This window comes from Erigeron canadensis, chromosome 1, assembly GCF_010389155.1.
Source record: "Erigeron canadensis isolate Cc75 chromosome 1, C_canadensis_v1, whole genome shotgun sequence".
In the NCBI taxonomy this organism is placed as follows: Eukaryota; Viridiplantae; Streptophyta; class Magnoliopsida; order Asterales; family Asteraceae; genus Erigeron; species Erigeron canadensis.
In genome coordinates this window covers 35965391-35977562 of record NC_057761.1, presented here as the reverse complement: position 1 = coordinate 35977562, position 12172 = coordinate 35965391, and the positions used below count along the sequence as shown (strand labels likewise).

Below are 12172 nucleotides of genomic sequence, written 5' to 3'. Positions count from 1 at the left end.
TTTTTTTTAGTATTATGTAATGTTTCTTTTTTTTTAAGTATTATGTAATGTTTCTTTTTTTTTTTAAGTATTATGTACTATTTCTTAGTTTTTAATATAATAAAAGGGTATGTTTTTTAATTTTAATATAATTTGTGATTTTTTTAAGTAAAAATAAATGAAAATTAAAAAGATGATGTGGAAATTGGGGTTGGGGTGAATGGCGCCACCCTTTTGGGATGATTTGGGGTGAATTGGGGAAGTTTGAGGTGAAAGGTTTTTATTGAAAAATGATGATGTGGAAATTTGAGGAAGATTAGGGTTGAGGTATCCACTCTCACCCCCTAAGTAGACCTATGTATTATGCAGGTATCGATACCACTCATTTATGCTTTATTAGTATTAACCCTCTTGTTTTAATATTTGGGTATACTCGTATAACATATGTATCAATTGATATCTACATCTATCTACAGTACTACTATTACTATTGAAAACCCCATGTTATAAACTTTATATATCAATCAATCTATATCGATAGTACTACTATACATAACCGAAGCCCCATGTTAGAAACTTTATATCAATCAATCTATATCGATAGTACTACCAGTGTTTTAAATACCGGTACGTACCAGCCGGTATTACCCAAAATACCAGATACCGGGTGAACCCCGATACAACTATCCTGGTATTTTGTCCGGTATTTTCACTATTCAATACCGGCCGGTATTTCCGGTATTACCATATACCGGTATTTTGAATTTTTTTTTTAAATTGTTTTATGATACTTTAATGTTATGTTTTGTTATTTGTAAACTTTAAAACTTATATTTTGTTATCAAATATCTATTTGATATTATTTTTTAGTGGATTGATCTTGTATTTTGACTATTTTCGTTAAATTGTAACAAGTTTTGTAAGATTTTTATAAATAAAAATAAAAAACTAAATTATCGTGCCGGTACATATCGGCCGGTATACCGGACTGGTACGACCAAAATAGTGGTAATTAAAACATGAAATAAGTATCTTGTAATGTAATAAACTTTGAATGAATGTCTATAATAGTAAATAACTAAAGTTGTGTGTATTGTATGTAAACAACTCGAAAACATTGTTTATTGTATGTAAGAAAATGTATTCAACCAATTAAAATCAAATAAATGACACCTCTATATGGTTGTCACGTATGTTTTTTTACATACAATAAACATTTTTTAAAGTTGTTTACATATAATACACACAACTTTAGTTATTTCCTACTATAAACATTCACCCAAAATTTGTTACATTGTAAGATACTTATCCCTTAAAACATTGAGTACTGCTATTTATTCATTGTTTAGGCCACATCAAGTCTGTCAATGTTAGGACAATTTCAACGGGTGCATTATAATTTTGCACCATTTTATCTATACTTTTATACTGTTATATAAAAGAAATAACATTCTCTCTCATCAAATGTTGAAATGTAACCATGCGAATGTATAAGAATGTCCTTCCTTTATTTCAATTAAAATGATTCCTATTTAAACTATTTTCATAATTTCACTTCAATTGAATATCCACTTATATTGTTAATACGTGTATTTTTTGTTACTGTTGGTTGATATTGAAGCTACGGTATCATCGTAGTATCTCGCTTAATTAATTGTTCACTGATACTGTTTTTGGTAATCACGACATCGAATGCATTGTCAATGGTATCCGTTGCAACAGTTAAAAAAAAATCTACTGAAAAACTAAAATAGATACTCACATGTATTCGTGAATTTCCCATCTCACAATATGCGGAGATTCTCTAGTTGACTTTGACTTTTATGTGTTTGTGAATTCATGATCAATCAATCTAGTTGGCACACAAACTCTAAGTCATACAAGGATGTGATATAATGATACGTTATACATAATAAACTAAGCGGACTCATGTTATATCGATAGTGGTCATAACCTAGGAGGCTAAATAAGAAAAAAAATGTGGTACAACTTTACTTGAGCTGAAATATCATCAATAGTCATTATTGACATGAGTCTCATTCATACGTTCAACATGCCGTCTGATTATTTAATGTGCTTATATATTTAAGGGGTGGAATCTTTGTACATTTTACTTAAACATGAGCCGTTGCATCCAAATTATTAAAAAAACCATTGTGTTATACCATAGCCTTCGATCTGTTGGATAATTGTCACTTAACCTTTTTCATAAGGGAAATGATATTCGTACCATCGTTTTTAATTAATGTACCACAATGTATACCTTATAAAGTTCACTATACAAGCCGGTAATACATAATTATGGTACATTAATAAAAAGAAATAATACGAATATCACTTCCTTTTTCATGACAAAATAGTAACATATGGTAATCTCTCTAAAAGTTGTAGAAGTAGTTGTTAACATTAAATCTAAAATAACATTATGAGATAGGATAAGAGATATAAGTATGAACACATGTCATTATTTTTATATATATGTAAAAAAAAAATAAAGCATATAAAAAGATATAATGTTACTTTGTAATACAATAAGTATAAGTGTTACAATAATTCAAAATATATGTTATCTAACACACCATTCTTAAGTTTATTTTTGGTGGGATAAGATAAGAAAGGATTAGAAAAGTTTAAGTTTATCCATTCTTAAGTTTTTTTAGATAAGAAAAAAAAGCAAATGATAAGAAAAAAAAAGGGTTTTTTGTTCTAATATTTTCTGCTCAAAATGGCCAACAATAGATGAAAAGTTTTCATTGTTATCTAGAATTACCAATTTACCCCTCAAACTTATATGTGGGTTTTAATGAGCATAAGGTTATAAATGTAATTTACATCTTTTTATCCTTTCTTTTTATTCTCTACTAACTCAACAATTCATTCAACTATCAACTTTCTTTTCTTTTCTTTTATTTAAACTCAAGAATGCCTTTTTTGATATAAATTTTTTTCTTTTCTTATCCAATTCATTCTTATCAAATATTTTCTTATAAAAAATTCTCGAGAATACAGTGTTAGACTCTTTAGTATTAACTAATCATATGCTCGCGTGATGCGAGGGCAATTGTGATAGCGGCGACGACGGGGGATGGCGGCGGCGGTGATAGTCGTCATTTAATTTTATTAAAGGTATTATAGTTATATTATGTGAAAACATTTAAATCGGTAAATAAATGAGATCGGTAGCTTGGATTATTAAGTTTTTTCTTTTGGAAAATAAAAAGATCAATCGCTTTATAAGGTAGTTAAAAAAATTAAGATAAATACATTAGGTTTAGTTGGTTCAAGAGTTCAATATTTATATTCAAAATTGATAATTTATTAAGGAAAAATAATTCTTGCCATTAATTTTTATGGTAACGGCACTGTCAACAGGAGAGATGATTAGCCCATTTGTTAATTACTCGTATAAAAGTCCCCAAACAATGTGAGGGCGAGGCCCAAGAGGGAGAAAGAAATACAAATATTACAAAATAAAGTACAAAAAATTTTCAAACTTTAGAACGACAAAAAAATCTCATTTCATTTTCTTTCTTCTTCTTATTCTCTCTCCTTCAGCAACGGTTCGCCGTCGCGTAACGGTTGCGCTTTGTTCCTTTTTCTCTTTTTCCGACGTCAATATTTCCGCCGTACCACTACCAAGCTGATTCCTCTTCTACCAGAACTCTGTAAATTTTGCTTGCTTATATTCTTCACTTAACATTTACCACTTCACAGTTATCAGTAAACCGTTACGGTAAAATTTTCAGTTATTTTTAACTGCATTTTATTATTCCGATTTAACAGTAATTCGTTTTTATTAAATCTATAATTACATTATTGTGAAATGCTGAATTTTAACATGCTTTATTTAAGTTTTAATTGATTTATTAGTTTGTTGATTATAGATATAGATATAGATATAGCTACAGTACTAAACATATTGTTTAGGTTATGTTGCAGAGCATAGAAATTAATTAGCATCTGATTCCAGTTTTTCAATAATCTAGAGTTAGATATAGATATAGTACTTTAAATCTAGGCTTTTTCTTATTATTTTAAAAAATTGTATTTTTTTTCTACGCTTGTTATGTATCAATGTGGATGATTAATGTAGGTAAATTAAAACGAAAATGTAGTTTTGTATTTTAATTAAATTTTTACATTTAGATAATAAAATATGTGAGACTAAGTCAATTTTGTTATCTGTCACAAATAAAATGATTAATCGTGCTATATTTAAGCGTTGACATGTGAATTTTTTATTCGTTTCGCTTAGGTAACACATCAGAGCATTGAAAATTATTTATAATATAAGGTTGCTTGCAGCATCTCATGTTAAATGAGTATCTGATTTCAGCTCTAAAATATGTGCAGAGTAAATTGACTTTGAGTCTGTTATCGTTTCTTTTTCTAAATTATATTTGAGATATTCGAGGTTTGTTTTCTGCTTTCATTTAATTATGGATTAATGTCTAGGTAAAGTAAGAAATTTGTGAAGCTATCTTTTTTTTAATGCTTTGTGATTTCGATTAGTATACGACTATAAGCTTTTTTTTGAAGGTTTGGATAATAATGTATATGAGATGTGTGGCTTTCATTAGCATATATGCTTTTTTTACTTAGTGTAGGCTTTGATGTCTTCATTTTTGGAAGTGAAATTATAGAGTAGAAATGAAGAAAGTTGCACATGTGTTTGTTTGTTTTCTATTCGTAGTTGGTGACTGCGTGATTTTTAGTATATCGTTTCAAAGTTATCTCTCTCATGTTATCTTGTACTGTATGTGGTGTGATGTGTTGGAACGGTCATATTTAGATTTGTGTTTCTATGTGTAATCGTTTGATTTGTCATATTGGTGTCGCTGAAAGTTGATCTGTATGTACAGATAGATACCAATATTATGTTTTTTTTTTGGTGGTCAATGGGTGTTGGAAGTATGATGATGGGCATCTTGATGTTTCTTTTTTAGAGATAATACGCTTGAAGTTACAGAGTTTTACTTCATATTAGGCACTTGATACGTTGTATTATGAGTAGTTTAATTGGCTTTGTTTATCTATTTTTACATATGTGCAGATTTTTATTTGAAAGCAAAATGACTAAAACTTTTGAGTTTTGACTAACTATTGTGATGAGTCGAGAAATCCATGTATTGGCACTATCAACTATGTTTATATTGATATCTAAACAAACTTTTGCTCAGCCCAATAAGTTTTAAATCCACTTAACTGTGTTGGACTAATTCATTCATTTCATATTGTTTCAACTCTGTGTTTTAATGATTCTTTTCATCATTTCTGACAGATTTGCAAGATGATTGGATCCTTCCTTACCAGAGGGCTTGTGTATGTTGATCAAAATATCTATTATATCTTATTTTCAGTTGGGGGAACCTTAATTCACTTTCTTTATTGATAAAATTACTTGATACCATGCAGGATGGTGTTTGGTTATGCATATCCAGCCTACGAGTGCTTTAAATCAGTGGAGAAGAATAAGCCTGATATTGAGCAACTTCGCTTTTGGTGCCAATACTGGTATAGTGGTATTTACTATGTATTACTTATGTCTAGGTGATGATTCTGCTCGCCTTGTGCTCCAAACTTCACAGTTATAATTTTCAGGATCTTGGTTGCTGTATTAACTGTATCTGAACGGATTGGCGACACGTTTATTTCATGGTAGGAGCATCAGCTAGATGACTTATAAGTTTTTAATAATGTATTGTTTTTACTTGTTCTTATCTGTTTTCTACTTGTCAAGGGTCCCGATGTACAGTGAAGCAAAGTTGGCTTTTTATATATACTTGTGGTACCCCAAAACAAAGGTTACTTGTCTTTGTTTTTTTTTTTCTTTCGATCTTGATCATTTATGTTTATCTATGTTGTTCTGAATCTGATCTAATATTTTCAGGGGACACTATATGTTTATGATTCCTTCTTCAGACCATACATTTCAAAGCACGAAACAGACATTGATCGTAATTTGTCAGAACTGAAAACAATGGCTGCAGATGCTGCAGTTTTGTATTGTCAAAGAGCGGCAAGCTATGTTCAAACCAGAACTATTGATATTATTCAATACGTTGCTTCGCAATCAACATCACAACCACGACCTTCCCAGGTAATGTGATTCAAGGTGTTGAAAATAGATAGTTCAGGAATGAAAGAAAATTACAGAATGAATTGAACCTCTAAACATTGTACTTCCAAATTTGTAAAAAAATAACTTTGCAGTTCATATTTGGTAGTTTATTGTGTTTAGTAGCTCGTTTCATTGTTAATTGATACTGATTTATAACTTAAAATTGCAGTCACAGCCTACCAGAGTTCGTCAACCTGTACCTAACCACAAGAAGAAAGTTGCAGCTCAAGAAGAGACCAAAGAGCCGCTACCTAACCACAAGAAGAAAGTTGCAGCTCAAGAAGAGACCAAAGAGCCGCCATCACCTTCCACCAGCTTATCATCATCATCAATGGCATCAAGTTCAGGTATTAAAGAAATGGATCAATCAGATGCAGCAGCACCTACACAAGTGCCACCGGTTGCAGTTGTCTTGAAAGAGCAAAAAGCAACCACAATACGAAAGCTTCTTGGGACTGAAGAACCTAAAACAACTACTGAAGCAGAGACAAAACAAATCGAGCGTTCGTCTTCTTTGAATGTAAGTCCTACTCCTGCACCTAAAGACACCATCATGGAAGAGCCTGTTCGGGTAACACGTGCTAGGTTGAGGAAAGCTACCTCAATTGAATGAGTGTGTGAGATAACAAATGCAACTGTGGGAAATAACACAGATTGTGGTCCAGTGAATGGAGATAAGAAGTTATCGTTTACGTATATTGTTAGCAAAAGGCCCAATATTTTGGCAATAGAGTAAGAGAGATGAATGTTGACATATATCGATGCTATCCCTTTTTCTGTGTTTGCCATAACATATATTGATTTGCATAATACAAGTGTGTTTTCTCACCCATCTTTTTGATGATTGAATAATCGAAGGGGTTAAGAGGCCAGCCTGTGTAAGAACCAATGTGGCCATATAGGTCAAGACTGTAGCTGGTGCAGGGTGGGATTATAATCAGAATTATTAATTGTTTTGAGAGTCAGTTAGATTTTAAATATAGTGAAATTGAAAGGATTGTTGATAGTGTAGAACCTGGGAAGGTTTTAATAAGAGTTTTCGGTTGTGATGTATCAACATGATCAGAAGTAGTGACATATGACTGTATGAGTGTATAAAAAGGGTGAACTACCTTCAGAATTTTGAAGAGGCTGATTAACCATAAAGAACTGAAAACTGAATAAACACAAGATAAAGAAATAGAAAGATTTGGTATGTTACCGTTACGTTTGAGCTTGACCAAAAATTGATCAATTTTGTAAACTAACAAAATGAGTCTACTGCATAAACATAGCAAAAGAAAATGAAGTTTCCAAATTCAAAATCAAAGTTAGACGTTAGACTTGGTTTAGTTACATCCATAGTTGTCAAACTCGTACGAGTCACGAGTTGACTCGTACGAGTCGAGTCAAAATAAGGTGAAAACGAGATGAATCGGTGGGTGACTCGTGTTTGCTCCAGACTCGTAACATGACTCGTGTTTTGTTGTGCGAGTCGGTCTGAGTCATGTTCCGAGTCACGAGTCGAGTCACAAGTCACAAATTTTAACTTTTTTTTTCATTTTTTTTTATAAATTAACTCTTTTATTTGCTATTAGTTTGACATTATTTTAAAAGTATTTTCTATCTTTAGCTGAATATATCAATAAAATACAATATTTTACAATAAATACTTATATATGATTATAAAATTATATATTATAATATATCCTAACTCTTACGATTCGAGTCACGAGTCAAAAAATTAGATTTCGAGTCGAGTCGAAAATCACGAGTCGATAATTATGGTTACATCAGCGGTAGTGTGTCTTACAAATTTATGCTCATGGTGTCTCGTAGGCTGGACGAATTTGTGAATCAAATCCCTTTCCAGAGGGGTAGAGCCCGTGAAACCTGACCCGAAAGGGATAATCTGTAAAGTTAGCATATAACACGACTGTAAATGTAATTAACTCTACACATCATTTCTTATGGGTATGACTTATGTGGAATTCGATAGACAAAATATAACATGCATGTCATAAGTTTCTTCACTTCACTATGCTTATTAAAAGAGCAGTTTTTAAAGAACGTACCAATATGTAAAAACTACAATTGACATGTCACATGTATTCACATAGGAGTATTTGTCTCTAATGGAATAAAAATGATATATCGTCTCATTCATCTTTGTTATCGGATTACCTTGAATACTGTTAGGTCAGATTTTTTATTTTTAGTTAAAAAAAAAAATTAGAAAGAATTTTTATTTTTATCTATATATAAAAAGACACTGCATGATCTAAGCATAGTTCGACCTGTGTGGATTTATTGAAAGTCAAGGAAAAAAAGTAGCATGATTATGGCATACAACACTGATTTTTTTACTAATATTTGATTAATTATATTGGAGCAAGTAGAAATTTCATTTAAAAACAAAAACTCTTAGCGTAGGTTCTCAACCACAACACCTTCCATAAACCTCTAAAAGTCACTATCCACTTTGCAATTCGAAGATCGTTCTCATGGCATACAACACTTCTTCTTCACGACCCGAAGCTTGGGATGATTTTCAGCATAGAAACATAAAGCAGCGACGATCGTTATGGAAAAAACTTACAAACATATTTGGTTGCAAGAAGGTTGAACGTTTTGAAGTAGAGGATCCCGCAAAGACACCATCACACTATTCAAAAGTACGAGCTTCCTCAAACACGTCTATCTCCCCATCACCGTTGCTGCTTCATCCATCGCTACGCTCTCCAATAAGACGTCGTTATGGGTAAATAAATGAATACAATGTTTTATACCATTTGATTGTGTATTTTATTTTTCATTTTGCTACGTGACTGAACTGTTGTTGATAAACAATTTGGAATAAACCATGAAGTAAGTTGTGTTATGAACTAGTTAAAGTTTAAATGGTCTATAATAGCTCCTTTTTCTTCTTTATTTTTATTTTTATTTTTTTGACTAGTAAAGAAATTATTGATATTCTAAATAAAAAGACCTTCTAGCCAGATGCTAGAAAGTAGAAAAATCATAGTACAATCAGTAAATTTAGCAATACTACAAACAAATTTAACATCAAGTTTGATCTAGCTAGTAAGGTCATGTGCAGAATCAAGTTTAATTTTCTTGAGATGGGCATTTGCTTTCACTTTTCGTGTTTTAGATAGCTAAACCCAAATGCGGATTATTATGATTGTATTTGTCTAAACGTACTAAGTTGGATATAACGTACTGATGATTTATATTTTCATCAAAACTATCATTAGCAGGGATTAGCGAACTTAACATCCCTACCAATGTTAATTCCTAAAATTATAACGAACTAAATGCCAGAGTTATAGAGAGCATATCGTAAACAATTCTTTGCGAAGGGAGTAAATTAAAGAATGGATCAAAATAGTTGCAATATTTGTTTTTAATGACTAACTTTCGAGTTGAACATGTCTCACACCATCGAAAGGCGAGGGCATAGCTCAAATCTGGATATTCAGTTGTCTTAATCATATCAGAACTTGTAACATCCAACATTGAGTAAACATCCAAGAAAGAAACTATTCTAGGACTCTCACACACATTATGATATTTGGCTCTATCGAAAATCGATTTCCCCGTCTCCAATGTAAATCCTGGTGACTCTTGAAGACTTGAACTAGTATCATTATCACTTATAGCATGTATAGTGTTAAAAACACATGGTTGGATCAGTGATAAACACTCTTGACTCTGGCATTTATAGTGTTAAAAACACATGGTTGTTTCCACATGGTTGTCATTATCACTTATAGCATGTATAGTGTTAAAAACACATGGTTGTTTCCACATGGATGTCATTTAACCTCCCCATACACCGTCGAGGTATTGAGGCTCAAAACCCGCGGAAAGCGGTACTGGGCAGTTACTTACTTACTTACTTTTTTATATTTTTTCTAAAAAACAATAATATGTTCACACATTTGTCACAAGATAGTGAAGATACATGTACTTTTTAATGCTGGGAGCCATGGATTGTAAATATGGCCCAATCGGTGACCACCTATATATCATTTGTAATTGTTTTTAATAAAATCCCCAAATATGAACTAAGAGCAAAAAGGATTACAAAATAACATATAACATAACAAAATAGAAAAATGATGTAGAAGGATTACACCACACTACCATAGATACAAAAATAACTACTTTACTTAGCCTTATTTAGCAATAGATACAGAATAAAGTAAATAACTACTTACTTTCACAACTATTTACTTTAATGCACCAGTGTTCATATCAAAATCTGAAACATTTAACTAATCTCTGCAAAGTACAAAAACTTATTTGTATGCCTAGAAAGGTGCGAGATAGTGCCTGGTAGTTTTTAGCATATGAGCGTACTCAAATGCCCAATGTAATACGAGTACTACTATGACATTGCATTTAATTGAATGGATCATTCAATACACTTCATATATGAATATGATCATACATATTGGCCATAAAATGTCAACTACTTTTCAGGTCCCCTTTCATGTATAGCATTAACTTACCTACATTCTGAGTACTTAATTTCTACATATATCTATAGAACCTTTTTTTTTTTTTTTTAATTTTTAACTTAACATAAAATTTGTAATTTGAGGTGATTTATTTAAAGCCTATGTAACAATCACATAACTTTACAACAACAAACACTTTATAAATTAAGTTTATGCTACAACAATAATCATACTGAAAACCATAACCATAATACCCTAATCATATCCTACAAATTGATCAATGTAAATTATTGGCAAAAACTTGGATATGTGCAAAAACTTTAAATAAATTGATTCTCTCAAAAACTTACTTTTAGAAAGAGTAAAAGAAAAATAAAATAGTAATTAACGTTACTATAAGCTTTCTGAAACTTAGGAGTTTTACATGTCTCTTATGCCATAAAATAAATTTGAAAAAAGTGAAATGACGAAAATTTGAAACACAAAAGTAATGGTTTTTTTTGTTTTAAATTTTTAAAAAATGACACAAAGTTATGGGCTTTTTGGGTGGATATCAAAATGCACATTAGCCAATTAAACGTACAAGCAGTTAATGGAATCCAAAAATCTTAGGCCCTCCACGTACTACAATAATAATTCTTTAATGCTCACCCCTCCCTAAATATTCACATTTTCGATCTTAAGATCATTCAAATTATTTTAAAATAATAAAACAAATACTTTTTGAAAGCTTGTTTATATAAATGTAACTCGAATATTTTAACATTCTTCATGCAAAATTTTTGAAATTGGCTAGCTAGCAAAAATCACTTTCATGATACATTCTTCAATTTTACTTTTATTGACATGCAATTCAACGATAATTACAACCATGCGTTCCCGGGTATGGAAATAATAAATATGATGTAAGACATGCAATGCAACGACGTGTTATAAATCTTAAATAACACAAATGTTAAATTTACTCAAATGAAAGTTGTTGATCACATATATCTTGAGGTCAAGTGATCAGACTGATCCTTAAATTGAGCTCATGTAACTATATATGTAAGATACACGGCCTTTCTAGATATATAACAATATGTTTTCATATTTGTCTCAAGATAGTTTATGTATTATGTAAAATACCAATTAATGTAGATAATAACTCTTATAAATTGCTAATTGTTCAAATATATAAGTAATATAGTAACCGGTTACTGCCTCAACTGGTAAATTTGACTTTTTGAGGTGCTAAACTAGCTTTCAAAAATTTTACAATTATAGATACTTAGGTACTATAGTAAACTTCTTAATATGTACTGTAATACTTACGTACTCTATCATTCTTTATATTGATATTTTACACATATATACACACATTATATCTAAAAGTTTGCTTAGATACAATTAAGAGATACAATTTTTATACATATATTATAGTTGATTTTATTTTTGCATATATGATTTTTAATGAAATGTAAATTATTACAAATTTATATTTTCTTTTGTACGTTTAATTTATTTGACTTAAGTTATCTATTAATTTAGTCAAGCATAGTTTTATAATTTATCACACTTATAAAATTAAGTATATATCAGATGAAACTAAAGACTATCTAAAATGTAAAAGAAAAGAAAATAATAA

General features: G+C 30.6%; 1 protein-coding gene across 1 annotated transcript; it reads left to right on the top strand.

The window, feature by feature from the left end:
• The first annotated feature begins 3486 nt into the window (after positions 1-3486).
• On the top strand, positions 3487-6928 carry LOC122609519 (putative HVA22-like protein g). Its single transcript, XM_043782557.1, has 7 exons — positions 3487-3712; positions 5261-5301; positions 5395-5493; positions 5581-5637; positions 5720-5783; positions 5870-6079; positions 6270-6928. Exons 2-7 carry the CDS (start codon positions 5270-5272, stop codon positions 6711-6713), a joined length of 906 nt encoding a protein of 301 aa, XP_043638492.1. The 5' UTR covers positions 3487-3712; positions 5261-5269; the 3' UTR covers positions 6714-6928.
• The last annotated feature ends 5244 nt before the right edge of the window (positions 6929-12172 follow it).

Bases quoted from the DNA above. Each gene is read 5' to 3' on its own strand.
- LOC122609519 (XM_043782557.1), top strand. From the start codon at position 5,270: ATGATTGGATCCTTCCTTACCAGAGGGCTTGT. The intron at 5,302-5,394 runs GTATGTTGATCA...GATACCATGCAG, and splicing joins TTCCTTACCAGAGGGCTTGT to GATGGTGTTTGGTTATGCAT. The intron at 5,494-5,580 runs GTATAGTGGTAT...TATAATTTTCAG, and splicing joins CGCTTTTGGTGCCAATACTG to GATCTTGGTTGCTGTATTAA.